General features: G+C 49.1%; 10 protein-coding genes across 10 annotated transcripts; 5 read left to right on the top strand and 5 right to left on the bottom strand.

Moving 5' to 3' along the window:
• Positions 1-461: 461 nt before the first annotated feature.
• N7481_000969 (uncharacterized protein) lies at positions 462-4543 on the bottom strand (the record flags this gene model as incomplete). Its single annotated transcript, XM_057260188.1, has 2 exons — positions 462-2333; positions 2390-4543. 2 exons carry the CDS (start codon positions 4541-4543, stop codon positions 462-464), a joined length of 4026 nt encoding a protein of 1341 aa, XP_057128020.1.
• Positions 4544-6773: 2230 nt separating this feature from the next.
• N7481_000970 (uncharacterized protein) lies at positions 6774-8001 on the top strand (the record flags this gene model as incomplete). The annotated part of the gene is made up of 3 exons (XM_057260189.1): positions 6774-6997; positions 7054-7437; positions 7491-8001. The coding sequence occupies 3 exons, from the start codon at positions 6774-6776 to the stop codon at positions 7999-8001; spliced, it is 1119 nt and encodes a 372-aa protein (XP_057128021.1).
• Positions 8002-9066: 1065 nt separating this feature from the next.
• Positions 9067-9927, top strand: N7481_000971 (2-hydroxychromene-2-carboxylate isomerase; the record flags this gene model as incomplete). The annotated part of the gene is made up of 4 exons (XM_057260190.1): positions 9067-9141; positions 9210-9309; positions 9369-9643; positions 9727-9927. The coding sequence occupies 4 exons, from the start codon at positions 9067-9069 to the stop codon at positions 9925-9927; spliced, it is 651 nt and encodes a 216-aa protein (XP_057128022.1).
• Positions 9928-10941: 1014 nt separating this feature from the next.
• N7481_000972 (pyrroline-5-carboxylate reductase) lies at positions 10942-11897 on the top strand (the record flags this gene model as incomplete). The annotated part of the gene is made up of 2 exons (XM_057260191.1): positions 10942-10981; positions 11035-11897. The coding sequence occupies 2 exons, from the start codon at positions 10942-10944 to the stop codon at positions 11895-11897; spliced, it is 903 nt and encodes a 300-aa protein (XP_057128023.1).
• Positions 11898-12212: 315 nt separating this feature from the next.
• On the bottom strand, positions 12213-13488 carry N7481_000973 (uncharacterized protein; the record flags this gene model as incomplete). The annotated part of the gene is made up of 2 exons (XM_057260192.1): positions 12213-12443; positions 12490-13488. The coding sequence occupies 2 exons, from the start codon at positions 13486-13488 to the stop codon at positions 12213-12215; spliced, it is 1230 nt and encodes a 409-aa protein (XP_057128024.1).
• A 705-nt stretch (positions 13489-14193) lies between these two features.
• On the top strand, positions 14194-15108 carry N7481_000974 (uncharacterized protein; the record flags this gene model as incomplete). Its single annotated transcript, XM_057260193.1, has 1 exon — positions 14194-15108. One exon carries the CDS (start codon positions 14194-14196, stop codon positions 15106-15108), a length of 915 nt encoding a protein of 304 aa, XP_057128025.1.
• A 502-nt stretch (positions 15109-15610) lies between these two features.
• N7481_000975 (DnaJ family domain-containing protein) lies at positions 15611-17248 on the bottom strand (the record flags this gene model as incomplete). The annotated part of the gene is made up of 3 exons (XM_057260194.1): positions 15611-16552; positions 16603-16806; positions 16874-17248. The coding sequence occupies 3 exons, from the start codon at positions 17246-17248 to the stop codon at positions 15611-15613; spliced, it is 1521 nt and encodes a 506-aa protein (XP_057128026.1).
• Positions 17249-17543: 295 nt separating this feature from the next.
• On the top strand, positions 17544-17983 carry N7481_000976 (mitochondrial 37S ribosomal protein mS37; the record flags this gene model as incomplete). The annotated part of the gene is made up of 3 exons (XM_057260195.1): positions 17544-17673; positions 17734-17813; positions 17885-17983. The coding sequence occupies 3 exons, from the start codon at positions 17544-17546 to the stop codon at positions 17981-17983; spliced, it is 309 nt and encodes a 102-aa protein (XP_057128027.1).
• A 227-nt stretch (positions 17984-18210) lies between these two features.
• On the bottom strand, positions 18211-19886 carry N7481_000977 (cytochrome P450; the record flags this gene model as incomplete). The annotated part of the gene is made up of 3 exons (XM_057260196.1): positions 18211-18347; positions 18407-19500; positions 19558-19886. 3 exons carry the CDS (start codon positions 19884-19886, stop codon positions 18211-18213), a joined length of 1560 nt encoding a protein of 519 aa, XP_057128028.1.
• Positions 19887-20340: 454 nt separating this feature from the next.
• On the bottom strand, positions 20341-22394 carry N7481_000978 (sulfatase family protein; the record flags this gene model as incomplete). The annotated part of the gene is made up of 5 exons (XM_057260197.1): positions 20341-20697; positions 20764-20885; positions 20957-21452; positions 21509-21990; positions 22055-22394. 5 exons carry the CDS (start codon positions 22392-22394, stop codon positions 20341-20343), a joined length of 1797 nt encoding a protein of 598 aa, XP_057128029.1.
• Positions 22395-22405: the final 11 nt, after the last annotated feature.

The raw sequence follows: 22405 nt of genomic DNA on the forward strand, positions 1-22405 counted from the left end.
TGGGATCACGTTGTCCGTGCCAAGTGAATCGGGGCAAAAGGGACGTGGAGCAGCTCGAAATGGAGCAGAGCAGAGGGTGCGTCGTAGGGCCAGAAATTGGCTGGTGATGACGACAGGCCGTGCAGAGCGGGGACCGCGGGGCGATCGACAATGATCCTACAAAAGGTGGTGGACCAGGTGACAGGGCTTGGACGTGGTAGAGTAGATAAGATGTAGAGGTAGAGGTAGAGTGAGTGAGTAAGTGAGTGAGTGATTGAGTGATGGTTGATGAGTGAGTATATGATGGATGCAGTTGAGTATCCGGGAGTATTTACTTTCTTTGACAGCTGCAGCCCAATGCGGCATTCCCAATGCGGAAGGCCAACTACATACTTCACTCCATACACTCCTTTGATACACAACTTGGTGGAACAGCAACCAATAAAGTAAATGAAGTCAACAAATATACCAGATAGGCTCATCTACTCCACCCTCCAACCCTTTGCCACCTTCATCTCCGCATACCACTTCTGCACATACTCCAACCCGGAATGAGGGCCATACAACTCCGTCTCCCACTGTGGTACCGGAGCTTCTAAACCGGTCTCCTCTAAACATGACTGACGTAGTGTCTCAATGTCACCACCACGATCATAGATCGATGATAACGGTACTAGCTTGGTCTGCTCCATCTTCATCTGCGCGCGCAGTGCCGCTGTCTCCTCCTGTTCCACCGTGAAATCGTCCTTCACGACCACGCCATATCCCCGACGAGCCCCCTCGATCGTGACAAGCTTTCGATGAACCTCTAGAGCTACCTTGTTAACAGGACGGGTCAATGGATCCCCAAGTCCGCCACCTCCCCAGGTGATCCATTCAAGGAGATCTCCCGGATCGACTCGAATATGGTCACATTTGGATGGCAGAATTTCCGTCGGAGGGTTCATCTCAGATCGAGAGTATCGGTATAGCACCTTGCTAGATCGTCGACCGGGTTTGCCCCCTTTCAAACCCCAGGGCTTCGTAAACCATCGATCGTCATGTAGACTGAACTCGCCTCGCGCGAGGAACCGATAGAGCGTACGCTGGGCATTACCACCGCGGAAATATCCAGGACCACCGCTATCCGCAACGCTTTCGTTGGCCTCGATGCGCAATGGGTAATTCAATTCAATGCTCTCTGTGGGAATAGATTTGATGGCCGGGAAGAGACAGTGGCAGTCGGGCCCATCGCCAGCTTGGCGGGCAGGAACTCCTCCAAAGCCGATTTGATAGAGCTGGTACCATTCGCCGTTTGGCTTGAATCCGGAATAAAAGAAGTGAGGCGAGTCACTGAACCCAGCGGCAGCTTGATAAGCGTCGTTCTTTTGACCGATCAGAGCTTGAACAATGTCGAGTGTACGGCCCATCAAATGGGTTCGGCATGATATGGGTGCTGGGCGAACGGGCTTGAGTACCGTTCCTTCGGGGATTTTAACATCAATCAGTTCATGGAAGCCATCGTTGATGACCGTACCGGGTGCTGCGGCTGCTATCAGATAATACCCAATAAACATCTTAAACATGGTTTCTGAGAGGTAGAAGTTGATGCTGTGCTGGCTTTGGGGAGAAGTGCCACTCCAATCGAAGAGCAGTCGGTTGCCATCGATCCTCTTCATCGAACAAGTAAGCGCCCACGGCCCAACACCGTGACCATCATCGTCCACAAAGTCTGTAAATGTGCTTTTCTTGTCGTTGAACTGTCGCTCCACGATTTTGGCCAGTCCAGTGCGATTTCTGTACAGCAGCTCATCACATGAAGCTAGGTATACCTCCTGACCAAATCTTGTCACTAGTTCACGCACTCGTGTCGCAGCCATCGAACATGCTGCAATGATAGCAGTCAGATCAGAACGATACCATGCTGGCTGCCTAGAGTTCCGACATAGAAGTTGAACAATGTCTGCATTCATCACGCCCTTGGAATAGAGCTTGATACAAGGAATCTGCACACCATCGTCGAACACGGAGGTTGCGTTGATCGACATGCTGCCCGGAACGATGCCTCCCACGTCAGTCAGGTGGCCAAACTGCGAGGCATATCCGATCAGACGGTGCTCATGGAAAATGGGCAGAAATACAATGATGTCGTTCAGATGGCTGATGGCACCTTGTACCTGATACGTATCGTTTGTGATAAAAATATCTCCTTCCTCGATTGTGCCGTGCCACACTTTCAGGAACTCGGTGATAAAACTGCCGAATTGACCGACAAGCATTTTACCCTTGGCATTGGTGATCACGTTGAATTCGTCTTGTTGTTCTCTGATCGCAGGGACATGCTGCATCGCAGCATCATCTGGTCCATCTCGCTTCTAATAGAGGCCAGTGTGGATGATATTAAGGTCGGAATCAAAGGAGTGCTCTTGACAAGTTCATTTGCCGATTCCGCGGTATGCTGAGTAGCGTCGACTGGCCTTTTGTCTTGGGGACTGATCAAGATATTTCCAATACCGTCAATCTCACCAAAGTACCCTGGGAGAATAAGGGTGTTACTGTCCATCTCAGAGACTATACATGGTCCTGTGACCCTGATTCCCTGTTTGGAGATCTTCTGGCGATCCCAAAGTGTGGCAAGTTGTTCCTTGCCCTGCACAATGATTGTTTGTTCACCAATTTTGGCATTGGCAGGAGGCTCTGGAGCTGCCGCTTTCTCGACTTGAGGGATGTCAATACTGGGCGATGCGTCTTCGAGAATTACCCCGAGTCGCATGAGCTCGAGCTCAAAGTCCGGCAGTGTATAGGTGAATAGTTGCTGGTGCTGTTGGTCAAATCTTTCCCGGAGGACCGCACACCATCCCTGTGTATCCAGAGTCAAATCATCGGCAGTCAAGTCAACGGTGATAGTCAACGCTTGTCCTTTGTATCGAAGGTCTGCTTGATATGCGGATTTCCAAGTTACCGGCCAATGTTCACCTGATGACTTTTGCAGGGTCTCACGGCATTGATTCTCTAGGCTATCATACTGGTTAAAGATTTCCGATGCAGTTGTATCAGATAACAAACGGATAAATGTTGTAGACTGTTCATGCCTGAGCTTCGTCGTTACATCGCCCTGTGCACAAAGAATACCGGGAGAGGGGGGGATGATAACTGGCCATGCCCCCAAAAGCTCACCTACTGCATTAGCATGCAGCGGACCGGCACCTCCGAAGGCAACCAGGGCGAAATCGCGGGGATCGTAGCCCTGTTCCACGGACACAAGACGCAGAGCTCCATACATGGTCTCATTGATGATTGTGATGATATCTTCGGCTGTCTGAGTAACCGGAAGCTTCATTTGAGACGCAATTTCAGCGACTGCGGCCAGAGATGCATCCACGTTCAAGGCAAAATCACCACCGAGGAGGTTCTTTGGCAGATATCCCAGTACCAGGTTTGCATCTGTCACGGTCGCCTGCTTCCCACCCTTTTCATAACATGCGGGGCCTGGCACAGCGCCAGCACTTTCGGGTCCGACGCGTAAAGTCTCTGTCAATTCCATGTAGGTGGTGATTGAGCCTCCGCCGGCGCCGACAGTCTTGATGTCCACGGCCGGTGACCGCACAGACAGGTTCTCGACCACGGTTTCTCTGCGAATCTGAGGCTGACCATTATAAATCAAGGCACAGTCCGTTGAAGTTCCTCCCATGTCAAGGGTGATTAAATTTTTGTAAGGCGTACTTCGAGCCACAACATCTGCGACCCCCTTAACACCTCCTGCAGGACCAGACATCAAAATGTTCACTGGAAGCTCAGAAGCAAGCGCGAGGCTGGTGAGGCCGCCATCGCTTTTCAGAACCCGAATAGTCTCACTCTCTTTGGCGAGAGCCAGGGACAGATTCTGAAGGTATGTTTGAACAACCGGCTTGACGAGGGTATTCGTGCAGGTCGTGACTGTGCGCTCATACTCACCAACCTCGCGCAGGACATCAGCTGAGCATATAACCGCGAAATCGGAGCCAAATTCTTCACGGACAATTTCTTTAACTTCGCGTTCATGTTTGTCATTGCTGTGGGAGTTCAAAAGTGAAATGGCCAATGCCTCCGGTTTTTGCTTAGCCAACTCCCGCAATCCAACGCGTAAATCATCCACATCCACTGCAGATACCGGCTCACCCTGGACCGACATTCGCTCCTTGCACTGAACAACGCGTTCGAGTGGCACAATGGGATCTGGCGGGTTCCAATGCAGCCACGCGCCTAACCCGCCGGGGATTTGAGACCGACGAAGCGCAAGAATATCTTTGTGGCCCGCAGTCGTCACTAACGCGGTGCGGGCACCTTTTCCTTCGAGAACGGCATTGGTGGCCGTTGTGGTTCCGTGATGAATGAACTGGAATGTCCCCGACCACCCGAACTGCTCTTTGAGAAGCAGACGCGCTTTCGCGATACCGTTCTTAATACCGATACTTTGGTCAGGGATCGTAGTCGGGACCTTTGCGCGAACTGTCTGGCCGTGTGGTGTGAAGACGTATACATCTGTGAATGTCCCGCCGACATCAACTCCAAGCTGATAGCCCTGGCCGGGTTGGACGTCTCCCATGGCGAAGCGATCGGGATCAGTGGAGAGGCGTTGAAACCCCGCGGTCGGTCATTGCGGGAAGAGAGGGGGTTTTACGCTTCATTGTGAGAAGACCACAGAGTCATCTTTCACACCGACGAGGCTCGATAGATGGGTCCTCAGATCCACTTGGGGAAGGCGACCTTTTATGTCACCCGTCCATCTCGAGGTTTTGTGTGGATGGGCGGTTTCCCAGCTTGCATGATCGAAACGACCAAAGCGCCTGATGGATCGTCGCTGCCAATAGAAATCGGCGCGGAGGGATGATCTCTGCAGCCAACTACGAGTATTAGTGGGTGGAGGTTGTCAAGGAGGGGTTGAAGTAGCCAAGTGCGATCGAATCAGGCCGTTTCAAGGTGCGTGTCAAAAAGTCAAAAGTCAAAAGTGAATCCACCGGGAATGGGAGTCTATCCCCATTCAGCCGCAGTGGGTCTGTACTATGGGATCTATTGTGTGCTTCAATCCAAGGTGTTTAGTTGTTTAATGTTCATTCTCGCTGCATCATGATGTTGGTCATCTTTAACCCCGGTCCGTGAAAATGCGGGCGATACAGCAAAGGCATCCAACCTTGTCTTCCTCCACAACATCTTCATCCACTCCTCTAGGATTGGCATGCACCATCTTCGAAGTACTTACTCTGTTTCGATCTGGCATCTGGTATTTAGCATTGTGCTGTAACTGCTTATGACATATGAGCCATGAACGGTTGAGGCTAAAACGAAGCGTCAACTCCTCCGATGAGCCAGGCTGTCCTCTATAGTAGTTAACACAACACCTATATCCTGACAAGTGAGTCATTTGCGCCATAGGAACAACTTAAAAGGTCTACCGTTGATCATTCCACAGGGCTTTCAGGACAACCTTTTGTTTTCTTAATTCAATATCACCATGACAGACATCAGCAAACGTCCGAGTCGCCGTGCCAAGAAGATTGCGACAAAACATTCGCACTCAACACAGTTTACACCTTTTTTGATAGGCATTTTCATCGTCGCCTGTTTATTTGTCCCATTTGTACTTTTCCCCGATGGAGTTCTACCATGGGAGAAGAACCCTTCAGCTTGTCCACAAGCCAACAAAGTGATCCAGCGAACGTATCGCTATCTCCGAGAACCGACTTGCAAGCAACAAAGCATAACCGTTCTATGCCAACATCTCGATACAGCTTGAGTACCGGTATAGCTTCCTGTTACCCATCTTCGGGGGGTATATGGACAGTCAAGCTGGGCCCGTGGAGCTACGACATTTGCAAATAGATCGCTTTGAATCTTCCGAGCGATATCAGGATCAGGACTTCGAGGACAATTTTTGTCATCTGCTTCGTCTTTTTGGCGGTTCTTGGTATGACCAAGATGAAGATGACTTTTGGGATAACGGGAAATGCGTCGAGCTGTATAGTGGACAATTCAGCCCAGCAGTTGAGATAAAACGTGAGGTTGGAATACAAGACGATGGAATTATCGCGATTCTTGATCTTAATGATCACTATTTATCCCCGGAAAATAGAAGAGCGCTGGAAAATGCTCTCTGTATGGACAGCCGAGCCATGGTGTTAGGGTGGAGTGGAGCCAAAACTTGCGTCGACGTGAGCAGTTGCCCTCTGTTGCAGGACTTGTCCAGAATGCCTGACATGTTGCAGGGAATTTTAAAGCAGCCTCTACCTGAATTTTCGTGTGGAACCTTTTTGTTTGATTCAGTCGCATGGGGAATAGTATAATCCAAGGGTCGGCTAGGACAGCTTGTCTTTGACTCTTAATTACTGTATCAACTCAACACTTTTCTTTTTCAATTCTCAACGTGATGATCATATCGGAAATTCAAGTATTGTTGAATAATCGTTAATTCCTGAGTTCAGTATCAACCGCGGCCCTTGCGTTCTCCCCCGCCAGGGAAATGATTTTTGTTTAGTAATCGTATATTCGCAGCAAGTCATGGTTACCGAACCGCCAGCCATTTAGTAGAAATAAATGCGAAAGCGGTCAAAATGTCCAATGATGGCGATTTCCACAAAGCGATTTAGTAAATGCAACTGTAGATGATTTATCAGCTCGGCGTAGAGCAGAACGCGAGAGTTGCGAGCGCCAAGGAGATAAAACGATTCCTCGCCATATTTCATGCGAACAAGTTACGAAAAGCCTTACTCGACATCTGGGTTCTGTTACACGCACAGCCAAGTATAGATGCAAGTCGAAATTTCAAAAGTATCCTAACTATGGCGGTCACACTCGAAAGTTCACAATCTCCGGATCGGGAGAGTGAGACGGGGAATACGTCGCCATGCACCGAGACTCCAGATGTTGAGACTGGAGACGACGTGAAAATCGAGTCAGCAGACCAAAAGGAAGATTGGGAGGATGATCCACGGAATCCATACAACTGGACGACGAAATCAAAAGTTCTCCAGGTTTTGATGATGGCATCTGCTGCGTTCACAACGTGAGAAAGTCAAGGCGATGTCACAGCTCGATGAAATCAGCTAATTTAACTCATAGCTCTGTCGGAGTTTCAATTCTATCTCCAGCCCATACTCAGTTTATAAAAGAGTTTGGAGTGGGCAGTACAGTCGCCATATTACCTTTGTCCCTTTATGTTTTTGCATTGGGACTCGGCCCTGTTGTTGGTGGACCTCTTTCTGAAACAGTCGGGAGATATCCCGTGTATATAGGAACTGTCGTGCTTGGGAGCCTATTCACTTTGGGGGCTGGTTTCAGTCATACTTTTGCGGGACTTTGCGTTCTACGTTTTCTAGCGGGTTTTTGCTTCGCGCCGTCGCTAGCTATCGCTGGTGGGACGATCAACGAAACATTCAAGCCGGTGAAACGGGCGCTTCCATCCACAATTTTCATTCTGACACCATTTTTAGGTCCTGGTCTCGGGTGAGTGCAAGAGTTTTATCAATTACCCGATTTCTTGCTGATTTTCTTGGCAGACCGGTTATCGGCAGCTTTATTGTCAATCGCAAGGGCTGGAGGTGGACGCAATGGACAATGATCTTCTTTGGAATTTTCACGATTTTCACAAGTATCTTTGCAAAAGAAACTTTCCATCCGGTTATCAAGCGTCGAATAGCTAAAGAACTTGGCCGACCATTACCCGCATCCCCGCCCCTGGCATCTAAACTTCGACTATTTGTGACAATTGCCCTTCTTCGTCCGATTCAAATGCTACTCAGTGAGCCTATCGTCGCGTTCATCTGCCTCTATGTTGCTTGTGAATTTGCCACACTCTTCTCATTCTTCGCCGCCTTTCCGCTTGTTTTCCAAGGGGTATATGGCTTCGGGATCGAAGACTCTGGTCTTGTGTTTCTCTCTATAGTAGTCGGCTGTCTGCTTGGGGCACTCACCGTACTACTCTCTCCGACATACTTCTGTACCGCCCCCAAGCATCCAAATTTCCTGGACGCAATATCCCTCCAGAACATCGCCTCTATCCTGCCATGATTGGGAGTATTGGTCTCCCCATCGGGTTATTCTGGTTCGGGTGGACCTCTCGGACAGACATATCTTGGGCCAGCCCAGTGGTTGCCGTTATGGTATTTGCATGGGGGAACCTGTGTGTCTTCGTGAGCACCACGCAGTATATCGTCGATACCTACCATGGCTTAACTGTTGCCAGTGCCATGAGCGCGAACAGTTTAGCTCGCTATGGTCTTGCGGCCGCATTTCCTCTTTTTACAATTCAGAGTAAGTACTCTAGAGTTACTAGTACTCCGCGTGAATTATTAGCTGACTTATTCATGAAAGTGTATACCAAGCTAGGCATTGGATGGGCTTCGAGCCTTCTTGGTTTTATTTCCGTTGCTCTATTGCCCGTTCCGTGGTTGTTCTTTTCGAAGGGGAAAATGCTGAGGGGTTTGAGTAAATTTGAGACAGCAGACACATAGATCAGAAATCGCTTATAGATATTGAAGAATTTTCGTGATTCTCTCTTTCAAATCTCCTTCCCAATATCCCTGAGTCCTGAATGCAAATTAGATACTAGTAGTACAACACCTGGGTGGGCATCTGTCATGATCCGGCTTTTTGAACTTATGCCAGTGCCAGTGCCAGCCCTGGGCAGTACTAGTAGTACTAGTAGTAGTAGTACTCCGGCCTAACGCACTACATCAACCTTAAAAATATATCATCCATGCCAAGGTTGTGTGGTACTAGTAGTACTATTAGTATTGGACTCGGAGTTCGACTCGATATTTTGATAGTACGACATTCAAAACTTCAAATTCATCAATATTGAACCTACTGAGGATGTAAACTAATCCATGGCTAACTCCATAATTGGTTGGGAATTTCCGTAGGCGCCCCTTGCTCAACAAATTGACGGATCCCGCCAAGAGTTTCCGGGTGTTCTCACTTCTACCGAGTACAACGCGTTGGGGTAACGAACATCGTGACTCAAGAAATCCATATGAATAATCTAAAAATCGCAATGAAACATATAATAAGACCAGCGTGTATTCCCTACAGAAAGTCTCAGAATAAGTTTGATCAATCCAAATAATCGCAAATATGGTTGCTCCTAAAATCACCCTGTTCTTTGACATTGGAAGCCCATTCAGCTACATTGCTTTCCACGTTCTCAAGGTGAGATTTCAAAAAGGGCCCCTGCCATAAAGAAGGAAAATAATGTCATTAATTCGCTCATCTGCTAGAACTCACCTGTTTTTTTGAACTGCCAAATTGACTACGTGCCCGTTCTTCTCCGGGATCTATTCCAGAGGTGCCAGAACCCACCTCCGATCGCCGTGAGAAGTATGTCCAAGTGAAATGGTATTTTGATGAAATTTAAGAAATAACACATACGCCTACAGACAAGCTCCAATGGATAAACAAAGAGCGCCTGTATTGGTCGCATCGATTCGGGGTGCCGATGAGCGTGCCAATCCCCGAAGGCTTTCCTGCTTCAACAGGGAATCTCCAAGCAGCACTTGCAGGCGTTGCGGCGCATACCCCTGAAAATCTTGTCGCTATTACGGAAAAACTCTTCACGATCTTTTGGGGGGAAGGGAAGACCAAGATCATTGACCAGGAGGAATTTCAGCCTGTCTTCCAGAGTGAAATGGAGGAGAGTCTATTGTCTGATATGGTGGGTTAAACTTTTGCAATATCTCGGTTTATAATCTTCATAATGCATTGATAAGAATGCTAATCCTTGTGATATATTAATAGTTCAATGACCAGACGAAAGCAATCTTGAACAGAAACACAGAATCCGTTTTCAAAGCTGGGGCGTTTGGTCTTCCTTGGTTCGAGTGTATTAATCCCGAGGGGGAGGTGGAGGGATTTTGGGGTATCGATCATCTAGGACGAGTGGCAGACTTTCTGCGGCTGGACAGAAGCTTGGACAACTCCTTCAGGGTTTTGCTCTAGAAGAGTGGACTTTATGCATGTAATTTACTTGGATTCTGAGAATTTGGTTGTAAAGATAAATGGGTACCTAAATGAAACTACAGACAAGTCATTCCTCCAATTTTAAGTGAAATGTCCTGCAGTGTTTCGGAGCTCCCTGTGAAAGTACAATCAGTTCGGCCCCAAGAATGATCGTCTGCCGCTCCAGTTCAAGTATGAAGCTGCGGAATGTCGCCTATTCTACCAATACGAGGACTATTTCCACCAGGAAACTATCTGGGCCTCTGCTTCTAACGCAATGTTCAGGGGTGGGGAGGGAGCGTGTTCCAGGCTCCACCAACGCCACTGGCCTGTTTGCGAAGAAAGCTTCAACCAAGCAATCTCGTTTGGCGGCGTTGCTGGAATATTCTTCCTCATAACGGACCTTGGATATTCGACTTTCGATAGACAGCCTAGCGACATCATATTTGAGCTCATTCATGTCAATTTGCCCTGAACTTCTTAGCATAGAAAACTGATAGTTTTATCTTCATCTACGAATGACATTTCACTAAATGCCTGGTCCAAATTTTGTTGTTTATAAAATTATCCTTTGGGACTCGAGCTTAGTGCGAGCTTAGTGCGATAGCTCAAGGTCAGGTTTACATGCTATACACGATTCGAGCATGACAATCGTTTCGTAGTTGTGTGGGGCGGGGATGAAACAGGAGTCGGGCGAGAATACCGAGACTGCCGTTCTCAAAGTCTCCGTGGGCGAGCTTAGTTTGGAATTGGCAGATCACGCTAAGGATTATCAAACCGAATTAGAACTTAATTGAGTGTCAGAAATACCAGCATACCTCTTTTAACCCCTGAAATTGGACATACTATGAGTCTAATTTGACTATCTCCGTTCGGCTTGATACACCGAACATCTCGGAGACCCCATCCGACAATTATAAGTACCGAACTTCTCCAATTCAGCGTCATTATCCAGATTCCAATATCTCAAATTCAACTTCAATTAGACTCTTCTTCTCCCACCAATCATCAAAAATGACTTCACCAGAGCAGACAGCAGCATTTATTGGATGCGGTAAGTAAAATCAACCCCGCATTGCGTTCAATTTGACTCACAATGCGAGATAGGTAACATGGGAGGCGCCATTCTCCATGGAGTTCTCAATGCCGCATTCTCTCAATCCAACTCGAGCACCGAGTCATCTAATGATCGCCCCATATCTCGCTTCATCGCCTGCACAAAGACGACTTCGTCCGCGGAGCGCTTGAAGGCATCTTTGCCAGCAGAGCAACAGCCCCACGTTGAAGTCACATCGTCTCAAGCAGTGCCGATAGAGATCATGAAACGAGCAGATGTAATTGTCCTAGGTTTCAAGCCCTTCATGGCCGAAGACGTTCTCGGCTCGAAGGGTGTCCGTGAAGCGCTGGCCGGGAAATTGGTGATCAGCCTGTTGGCGGGGCAAACACCTCAGGACCTGACCCGAATGGTTCGCGAAGGCACATCCGGATCCTTCACGGATCCAGTCGTCGTCAAGGTTATCCCTAATATGGGTGCACAATTCGGCGAGTCTATGACTATTATCGAGACTCCCGAGGAGCCTATTCCCGCACAGATGACCGAGATCGTGGATTGGATGTTCACCAAGGTCGGTGCGATCAAGTATTTGCCTCCGAGTCAAATGGATCTCGGATCTGTTTTGGTCGGGGCGGCTTTGGCGACTCTGACTATTCCCATTGAGGGAATTCTGGATGGATGCGTTGCGGAGGGACTTAAGCGGCCGGATGCTATGGAGCTTGTATTGAAGGGAATCAGAGGTCTCTCGGCGGCGCTTGAGTCTGGAATCCACCCTGCTGCTCTGAGGGAAAGTATCTCATCTCCTCGAGGATGCACTATTCGGGCACTTTTGGCTCTTGAAAGAGCAGGAAGTCGGGCGGACTACGCCGATGCTATTATCCAGGGCACCGAGCACTTGAAGACGATGAATAAATAGAACTATTCTGGGGCAGGACTCCTGGATAAGGAACATAAGACTAAAGAAATATATATTGAAAGCCCTGGAGATAGTAACCTCTTAGGCCGGACAAAATCATGAATGAATTTGAAGGAATGACAGCCAAAGAGTCGAGGTATTCTAGCAAATTTCCAAGCTCTTGAACCGTGACTTGCACGCCAAAGTTTGATTGATATTTATCGCCGCCATGGCGTTTACAAATTAGATACCCCCTACCACACTTGCGCCAAAGAACCGGCACCGATGAGAAAAACTAGATTAAGTACAATAGAATTACGACAATAGAAGTGCGTTTCACCACATGTCAGTATCGTCCTTGACCAAGTCGTCTTCATGCAAGGCTCGAAGTCCATTTTCTTTCTCCTCGCGTTTCCGTTGTCGCTTGTTAACAGTCCGGCCTGGTGTGAATGGGGTGACAGGGGTGAAAGGCATGTAGGCACTGTATGGAGTCGGAACTCCTGTGATTGGCCCAGTGCGGTTCTTGGTAGGGCGCTCCAGGATTGTCGTCTTGGTAGCTGGGGCACTCTGCAGGGGATAAGCTTCACGGAAAGGAAGCGAATTCTGCGAAGACTGTGCATGGGGGGGATGCAGTAGTGAGGTTCAGTGGAGCTGGCGGCCGGGCACGACCTGAAGGGGGCATGCCATGTCCGATGGCCGAGGCCGGAGGTGCTCGGGGAGCCATTGGCGGCGGTCCAGGATTATAAAACCGCGGGGACAAAGGCGGCGCCTCGTTAGTATAGGTTTGAGGGGTTCGTGGGTCAGGAGAGGCCACCGGCGATGATATTCCCAGCTTCCGAAGAGGAAATTTTGGGGATTTCAGCTTGCCACTGTCGGGGTTCGCTCGAGTATTTGAGTTAAACAGCTTGGACAAGCGAGAGCCGTTTGAAAATCTTGGGGACTTGGGAGACTTCAGAGGCGGCATGGGCGGCTGCTCCGTGGCATATGAGGCGTGCCGATCGGTGAAAGGATTGGTATATTGACTGTCCGGGGATTGGCTCTGGGAGTCTCGATCTCGAACAGAGACATCGAGCCCAGAGGCCTTTTGGGCATCGTGCTCCATAACTGCAGCATATAACATCTCCATCTGGTCCTGGGCCCTTTGTCGGTCCGAAGCGACCACGGATTCATCGATTCTTACCATACTGCCGTTCACAGATGTCTGCGAAGGTCTGTTTCCACGCTGAATACTTCCCCACGAGGAAGTAGGCTGATGGGCCAATGTGGGACTGGGTAGGTTGTGCGAGACGGGAGAGATCGGACTAGGGTCTAGGCTGACAGGTTGCTTTACTGGCTTCAGCATCTGCATCTGCAGAGAATAGTTTGAGGACTGAACAGTCCGTCGTAGTCGACGCCCGACCAGGAGTAGTAGACCAAGGAGAACGGCAACGAAGATCACGTAGGCAGCACAAATGCTGCCGACCTGGATTCCTAAAAGTGCCTTGTCTAGCGGTGGTCGGTCATTGATAGTGCCCGAGCGTTTTGTCTGAAAGTCACTATGTCCAGAGACCGGAAGAATATAAACGAAGGACAGGAGAAACGCAGAAGACCAAGAGGTGAGCAGGGGAGGCATTTCAGGGACCCTGGATGTGGCTCGATTTTTTTTAAAAAAAGCACAGCGGGGAATGAGGGATCAATTTTAAGGGCAAATGCAGTCACTTTGGGTCACTTTGGGTTGATCGGCATGGCGAAGCACGAATCTTGGGGGAGAGAAAGGGCGCATTGCGCTTCAGAGGTGACGAGGCGGCAGGAGAGGGAGGGGCCTGGTATAAGACGTGAGCCATCGAGTGTGACGAGGTGAAGGCAATGTTGGGGGTGCAGGTGAGAAGGCAATGGTTTGAGCCTGTCGTTGGCTGTAAATACGCGCCCACCTGCACGATCGTCACCCGTGGGGAACCAGTCAGCGGTCGTAGATCGGCCGTCACAATCGCGAGGCTTGGCAGAGTGGCACGGTCCACTTGCAGTAGTGTGACGAGTTTAATGGTAGACTAGTAGTATAGAACTGGGCCTTGAAAGTGAGGACATTGTGGGTAGTTGAAGTTAAGTTGAAATTGAAGTTGAAGTTGAGGATGAAGTCACAAGCGTGTACATAGATGAGAAGTCAGGTGATGGAGGTGCATCGTGCCTGCCGGGAATAGCCTCACTCCTTCCCGAAGTGGCAGTCTGTTTACTTCTTTACTTCTTTACTTCCCTCTTCCTCTTCCTCCTCTTCTTCCTCTCACCCATCTTCATACTCACTTCACTACACAAAACATTTACCAAGATCCTATCTTATTTCATGGGCCACAACGTCTCGTCCGTGCACGGCGTCAAATCTTCCGACATCTACGCTCCAGGAAACGCTGTCAACGAAATCTGGGTAGATAACGTCGAACTCATCTCTCGCCTGCCCTTTGGCGACTCCGATTTGGGACAAGCCGGCTGGCCTCCTGATGACTGGCCGAAGATACCTTGGCATCAATTCATCATTCCATTGAAACGAAACCTCGGAGCTCTCCAAAACCATACCACTGCCATGGAGACCAACGTGGTAGTAACCTGCGCCATTAACATGGTCACGAAGGAGGTAGTAAACTGCACCACTACCATTGACACCAGAGAGACAACGCGCTGCGTCACACCTTTGATCTTTGGCGTTGATAGTGCATGGGCCTCTTTGCTCTTTTTGTTCAGTGTTGTGTTGATTGAGTTCGGTTTCTTCCTACTCTTTTTAATTGCTGTCATGGTCGTGGATGGGCTTCGAACCCTCAGAATTTGGACCGACTGTCCTCTTCGGATCATTCCCAAGCTTTATCAACCGCAGAACGTGATGATATGGGCACGGCATTCTTTCAAACTTTCCTTCTATTACCTCCTATTTGCCATCTTTTCGATGAGCTTCGGGTTTCCGATGGCCACCTCAGCAGCACCCTGCCTCCATCCGTTCGAAGTTTTTCGCAAAACCATGGAAATGCAGGGGTCGTTGACGTTCCTAATCATCACAATTCCTTTGATTTATCTGGGTTACTCTCTGTGGGAGGCTGTTAAACGAAGAGATGGAGACGAGCAAGATCAGGCGGCCGAAACCTGGCTCGCCCAATGTCCAGTCAACCAACCAAACATTCCTGCTCCGTCCCCCCATCAATCAACAAGTGCTTCAGCGGACGTTGAAAAGGCCATGGAATCGAATTTCCTCGGATCACAACCTTTCTAATGGTCCAGTATTTCCCGCTCGTATGCCCAGTCCGGCCATTTGAAAATTTTGGAGCGCCCAATACTCCTTTTATTCTTGTTTCTATTTGTGGCATTCCCCGGCGTGGGGCTTTAGTATTGACTTCGAGGTTTTTGTTTGCTTTTTGTTGTTACTTTGGCGATCAGCCTATACCAACGGCCATGCACTATGTATAGTCTCTAGGGTTTCAAATGAAATAGCTTTATCCCATTTGTGGATCCCTTCTCATTCTTCTAGAAATAAAAACCCGCGAACAATCAAATTGAATCACGAGTCGCATAAGTTGAATGGCAAAATACAAGGGCGGTATCTCCGCCTGTCACTACTCGTTCTTCTTAAGTTCTTCAAATTTGCATGTCATACTAGTACTACTAGTAGTCTTGTGTCGATTCATGCCCAGGTGAGTAGTGGGTAGTATATACAAGGACAGATCAATGAGATGCTCACGCTGATATCCGTGACACAAGTGTAGCTTCCATGTGTCCTATTTTTTCTCCTTCGAGAATAAATCTCGCCACATTTCCTTCATTCCATACGCCTTTCCTCCATCTTCCTCATAAATCTGAGCTGTTTGTCCAGTTCCAAGTGAGCCAAGCATACTCGATGAGGATCCACCCATGGTTATAGGACTGCGTGCCCGCTCTGTAGCCCGGCGACGGATCTCTTCGGCTAGTTGCGGTGCAATTTCATTGAAGCAGGCATTCAGCTCGCGGTCCAAATTGATGTATCCTTTTTGAGCCGAGCGGGGCGCTTGAAGATTATAGGAGCGGGTGATGGCGTTTATTTGTTTCACGGCAAGTTCGTGATAAGAGCGTTCATTATTAAAGTATGTCGGATCTCGTAAAGGCGGAAGATGGGGAATACTCTTTGTCGTGTTATCGCCGACAGATTCGGCAGCGATTCCAGGTGATTCGGTCTTTGACACAATGCGACCATCGGTATCGATCTCTGAGATGACAGCCTCCTCGCTAGTATTCCTCAACGATGCCTCCAGCTTTGTCTGCTCCTTTAAGCGAACTTCTGCTGCAGCATGTCCTCTCGCACGATTCATCTGCGCCTCCAAGGACCCGCCCTGGCTTGCAATTAACCTTGCGGCATGCCGCCTCCAATCAGCACGAAGACGTTGTCGGAACCGACTGAGTTCCATCGCAAGTTCCTGCTGCTTCTCGATCCAAGGCGGAACAATCTCCTGCTTCTGGATAATCTTGTTCATGAAGTACTCCGTCGTATCGATGAAAGCCGAGTTGGCATTATGATCCGTTTCTGTATTCACCCCCTTCCCGCGCTTAATTTTCTGGAATTGACCGCGTGCAATTGCATCTTCGATTCGTTCATTCGCAAGTGAGGATAGGCCCTGGATGGAGATAGGCATGGAGTGCGCACCGGGTGTCAACTTCTCCCTCATCTCTCGACGCATTTCCTCGCGCTGTTCTTCCGAGAATCCAGGTGCTTGGCTCAGTGCGTATGTAGATGTACGGTCTTTTGCGTGAGCAAGACGTTCGCTGGGGTATGCTTCGGTTTGGGAGCGGGTTTCAGATCGACGGGCTGGGGGATCTTGTATGGTGTCCTAATTGGTTTGCTAGCATCGTCAAGCATGCGTAGGGCGGAGTCATGAAGGGTTTCGTTTCCTGTCCATGCTTGAGCCGCAGCTGTCTCTCGGGTTCCTTGGCCTGCACTCGTCTGTAGGATTAAGTATACACATCAGTTACTGGCGAATAGTACCCCCAAATAGTAGTCCACTGCTTACCGGCATATTGAGGATGGAGTGGGCAGCAGCATGCTCGCTCTTGAAAGACGACGCCAACACCCTTTCTTCCAGCTGTCTCTTCAGATCCTCCGAGAATCCTGCGTTCTCTATATTGCGGCGCGCGGACCGGCCGCCCTCTAACATTGCATCTTCGGTCATCTGGGACAGCCGACGAGACATAGCGCTTTGTTCTTTCTCCTCCTCTTGGTTACCATCATCCCGATCCTTCTCATTTTCGGATTTCCCCGAAGAGGAGTCTGCACCCTGCCTCCATTGACACCCCGCTGTGAAACGTCTCGCAGCCGGGGTTGAGCTCCTCCAAGCGCAAGCAGGCGCCCGACGTAACGGCGAGCTCCAGAGTTGTGTTCCATTCATTTCGAACACCTTCTCAGAAAGCCCTTATATCCTTTCAAGAAATAGAAAAAGACAAGTCAAGGTTGATCACTTTGGCTGCTGAAAGAGTTGAGCTCGACAGTGGCAAGTCGCCCGGAAAGCTGCTGAGTCATCCACCTCCGCGGAGCCCAAACTTCCAGGGATTTCGTCGTCGCAGCTCCTCCGCAGGCGTCCACTTTTCCATCTTTGTCCACGAAGCCTATCGCGGCATTTCAATACCTCTGTCGCTCGGCAAATTAGTCACTCGCTCGGTCCAGATCGACATTTTCTCTCCGCCATGGCTCCCAAGGGCAACATCTCGACCCGGTTGAACCCGCTTCGCCTGAACACCATCAACCACCTTCGCGTTCGCCGACCCAACCAGAATGAGCAGAACCCTTGTGTGACTGTCATGTCGACCATGCTTAGTACGTCCCCATGTATCCTTTATTCCCAAGAGACCAATTGCTGACAATCCCGCGTTGCAGACTGCTGGGCTTCCCAAGGATACAACGCCGAAGGCTGCGCTGCCCTCGAGGCGCAATTGCGCAAGTGCATGGATGCCCCTGTATGATCCTCGATTTCCCCGTCTTGCCTCTTTTATCCGCTCACAAATACTGACGATCCATTTCCCCGCAGAAACCCCAAGAGAAGAAGAAGAACACCGTCAACTACCACCTGATGAGAATGTACCCCAAGGTTGTGGGCCCGCGGAAGAAGGACGGTGTCCTGGGCTAGATTGCATTTCTATTTGCATGGACAACAGCTGGGACCACGAGAGAGATGGATATGCGCATCGATATTAAGGGCACACCCGCTGCAGTTGTTCATTTCGGAGTTTGGGGGATTCTTTGCGGCACATTTGTACAGTATATTACCTATGTCGACTACGGCAGCGGCATTGTCTTTAAAAGAATTGATTGTATCAATATTCTCAACTTTGAACTTCTACAACAGTTTGTCCTCTACAGTGGATGGAACTTCAGGGTCAACTTCTCGGCTTGCGGGCCGACCGTGTATGCATCGATGGCTTCAATGCCATCATCGTCCACAATTGTTGTCCGGAAGTTGGAGTATATCGCTGCGACGACGAGCTTGGTTTCTAAACGGACTAATGTTAAAGAAAATCCACCAAAGTGAAATGATTTACCATGCACTTACCTTGTAACGCGAGATTACTTCCGACACACATACGTCCTCCACTTCCAAACGCCCAAAACCAGCGCTTCTGTTCTTCGAGATCGACAATCGAGTTTTCCTCCATGAGCCACCTGCTCGGTCTCCATGTCTCGGGCTCTGGAAAGACCTCTGGATTGCGGTGTAGCGAGTAAGCCTGCGCATTAACACGGGTGTTGGCTGGGATATTATCATAGCCACCGAGAGAACAAGATGGCGCCGGTGTGACTCGCGGCTGGATCCCAGGAATTGGAGCATGGAGTCTCAATGTCTCGGTGACGATAGCTTCCAATAATGGCAGCGCATCAACCGCCTTCGCTGGAGGAAGCTCAGCGGACTTGGGGGACCTGATGGGAGGATCCAACGTCATCAGCTCTTCATGAAGCTTGCCCTGAAGCTCCGGGTTCTTCGATAATTCCCATAGCAGATAGGTTAAGCCGACAGCACTGGTTTCAAACCCTGCTGTCAGTTGGTCGTACATCTCGCATGCAATATCATTCTGTTGCTCCGCAGGGTCCGGCTTTGGACCACCTTCTTTTGCCGCCTGTTTATCCAAGCTCTGCTTCAGCTGCTTGTATACAATAGGCTCGATAGAGGGGTCCGTTGAGTTGAGTGATTGAGCTGCCTTGCCGCAGAGGTCCAATGCCCACGCATCGAGCATGTCATTGGCGGTATCGCAATATTTTGGGATGAGCCTCAAACCCATACATTTCATCCAGCCTATCAACTGAGGGGTCTCCTGGTGGTAGAACTCAAATGGCTTGCGGCAGAGATACATGTGAAGCCAGTGCTTGCGGAATGCATGATCCTGCAGGTGATTCGTGCCATTCTGTAAGCCGAAGAGATAGCATGAGACGAAATCCATTGTCAATCCTTGGTTGAGATCGTGCACATCGATCGATTTCTTTGAACTCGCCGCATCTTGCAATATTGGAAGCAGGCGATCATAGATAACTGCATTCGAGACAACGCGTAGATGGGGCGAAGTCTGCAAGGTTGATTTCGAGTAGATGTTGGACAGCATTCTCTTGCGTACGGAATGGGCCTTAGTACCGATCATAGTGAACATGCTTACGGTTCTATCGGCGGTGTGAGCTTCATTTCCTGGATGAATAGAATAAATTTGAGAAACCTACCCAAGCGATCCGAACACCCGTGGGTACCACTCATGCTTCTCAAAACCCCCGGTATAAACAGACTTGATCCCTCCATCAACGCAATTCACTGATATCTCCGACGGTCCAAGTCTCACGATAGGACCAAGCCTCTCATGCGCCGCCTGGATAGTACGGTTATTCTGCATCCAAAATCTTCTCCATAGCATCCAGCCCGGGGATATGGGGACACTCCAGTGTGCATTGGGAATCTTTCCGAGTGGCGAGATGAAGTATGGGTATATAACGACTTTATAAAAGGCCAAGCCTGCGATGGCCAGCGCGACTAGCGAAGTGATAGAAACACCCATGGTGCGGCTCCACCTCGAATCCTGAGCGATTCCGGTGTACAAAATCAACCCCTCCGATGCGTTTAGTGGTGCGCTTGGTGAGTTCGATTCGGCGGAGGTCACGGACACTTATATCGTTCCGCACTTGGATTGCCGAGGAGTTCGTTTAGGTAATTGATTCCTCAACCCCCGCTTAAAGAGGGCTTCTTTGTCGGCCAACTTTCAGAGGGCCGATGAATGGGGGAAGATTGCAGTTGGGGAAAGAGTTAGAAATTGGAGATTTGTCCAACCACATCGTCGCGATTACTCGCACTACGTTACCCTCAATGTGGATTCCAGCTGGGCTTCCCCGCGAGAAGATAACACGATAAGCGGGGTACCATGACATAATGAAGGGTTATATTCAACTGGAAGGAAGGATCTTGATTGTGAACTTTTTGGATACTTGTAACTTATAGCATAAACTGTCTTCATTCTAAACCCAGTGATGCCACTCGATGCCGTCTCGATAGGTCAAGGCCGTTTGTGGCCCCTCGGCGTCGAGAATGTATCCAAATTCGCACCGACTGAAGGAGACCTTGGACTGAACATTATAAAACCCATCATACTTCACGTCCAATGCATCCACAAATGTCTCAACTTTCCCTTCCGGGTGCAGCACGTCCCAGGGCCGAATGCAAGTCTGTCCCTGGCAGGATTTCAAGACAAGAAGTAGCGCGTCGAGACGATGAATAACTTTCTCTAGAGAAACACCGAGGATTTTCCGACTCTCATCAAAGCTCCCTGGGGAGTTTGCTGTCACATAAAGGTTATTCAGCTCGTATGGATCGGTCTATGATAAATGGTCAATTTCTCCCAGAACCTTTCTGACTGGCGAGCTTAAGTGTAGATTACATACCTTGAGATCATAGAGTTGGTGCTCGTTTGAGCACCAGACTGAATAATAGAGATCATACTCGCTGCTGAGAATGCGTATCGACTTATAGGTATTGTTCGTGATTATTTCCGGATTGTCGGGACCTAGCAAGGAGATGTGCTGGTCAGTTTTCTTGAATATGAAAGTCAAAGATATGCCGTCATGAGTAGCTTACCTAGCGTGTTGTATTTCCCTTCCGGGATAGCTAGCCCCCAATATTCAACAGTAACGTGTTCATGACGTACGGGGTCGCTTGAATTGAGCTCATGCTTCAAAGGGATAGGAGTACCATCAAAGTCCGAGCGCAGAGGCAGGCCGGCAATATCAAAAAGTGTCGGAGCCACATCAATATGTGTAGTGATTGCTAGTTCCTCGTAGTTTGGCAGGACACCCGGGCCCCGGACAATAAATGGAACCCGAATATCTTCTTCAAATCCACACTCCTTGCCCGCTTGAAGGCGATGTTGCCCGATATGATACCCATTGTCTGAAGTGTAGATGATGTAGGTATTGTCCAAGATATGATTATCGTCCAAGATATCAACAACTTCGGCTATCAGTTCGTCCACGGGTTGCAGGGCTCGCAGTCTTGAGCGATAGAAGTGATCATTATAGTCGATGTTGCTTTGGTTCTGCTTAGGCAGGCGTGCGACCCAGTTTACGCCACTCGGCTTTTGTTCTCGCGTTAGAAATCATAATCTATTCATGATCCAGAGCGGGAAAATACCTCATCGGGATTAAAATTTGGCGTCCGCGGGATGTTCACGTCCTTGAAAAGATGTTGATGTCTTTCCGCGGAGATTGGTGCGGTGATCTTGAGATCCACTCCGGGGATGATAGGGCCATTCGAGTGAACATTTGAATGGGGTGCCACCGGAGCAATAGTGAGGAAAAATGGATCCGTTTGACTTATTGCAGATTCCAAGAGATCCAAGGCCTTTCCCTTCAGAATATCCGTGGTATATTGACCCTCGTAGCTGACGGGTGGGTCGGAATCGCGCTGGAAGGTTGCATTTAGATATGAATAGGTGTATGGGTCCAGCAAAAAATCAGACGAGTTAAAGCCATTAGCGAAAGGGGTATTGTAGTTGTCGACAGTGTGTGCATTGAATAGCTTTCCCGTGTAAAGAGTGTTGTAGCCTGCATTTTGAAGCCAGACTGGAAGGTAGTCTTCATTAAAACCCCGTTCAACGAATTTCGGATACCCACCTAGGAAGAGTTAAACGGAAATGAATATTTAAGGGCTCTTGATATTCCTAATCCGGCTACCTACCATATGGGGGATTCACGTCAGTGACGTTTGTATTGTGGGCTAGTCGGCCAGTTAAAAGGCTGACCCTGGATGGACAACAAAGCGCCGTTGTGACGAAATGATTTCGGTAGAAGGTGCCTTCTTGCGCTAAATGTTTATTCAAGTTTGGCATATAGTTGATTGAGTCTAGCAATAGATCTTGATCGTCAACAAGGATGAAAATAATGTTTGGTCGGTTATCTTTGACGTTCGCCGCCGCCCCAAGGATTTGTTGCTGTTGGCCATTGTAACCTAGTGCGCATGTTGTCTGTACGACACCGAGTATAATTGCGAGCCTATTCAAGAGTGAAGTTCCCCTCATTTCTTTCGTCT

Source organism: Penicillium waksmanii (assembly GCF_028829765.1).
Source record: "Penicillium waksmanii strain IBT 27052 chromosome Unknown utg000001l:1.0-4852451.0:1.0-4856178.0, whole genome shotgun sequence".
NCBI lineage: Eukaryota > Fungi > Ascomycota > Eurotiomycetes > Eurotiales > Aspergillaceae > Penicillium > Penicillium waksmanii.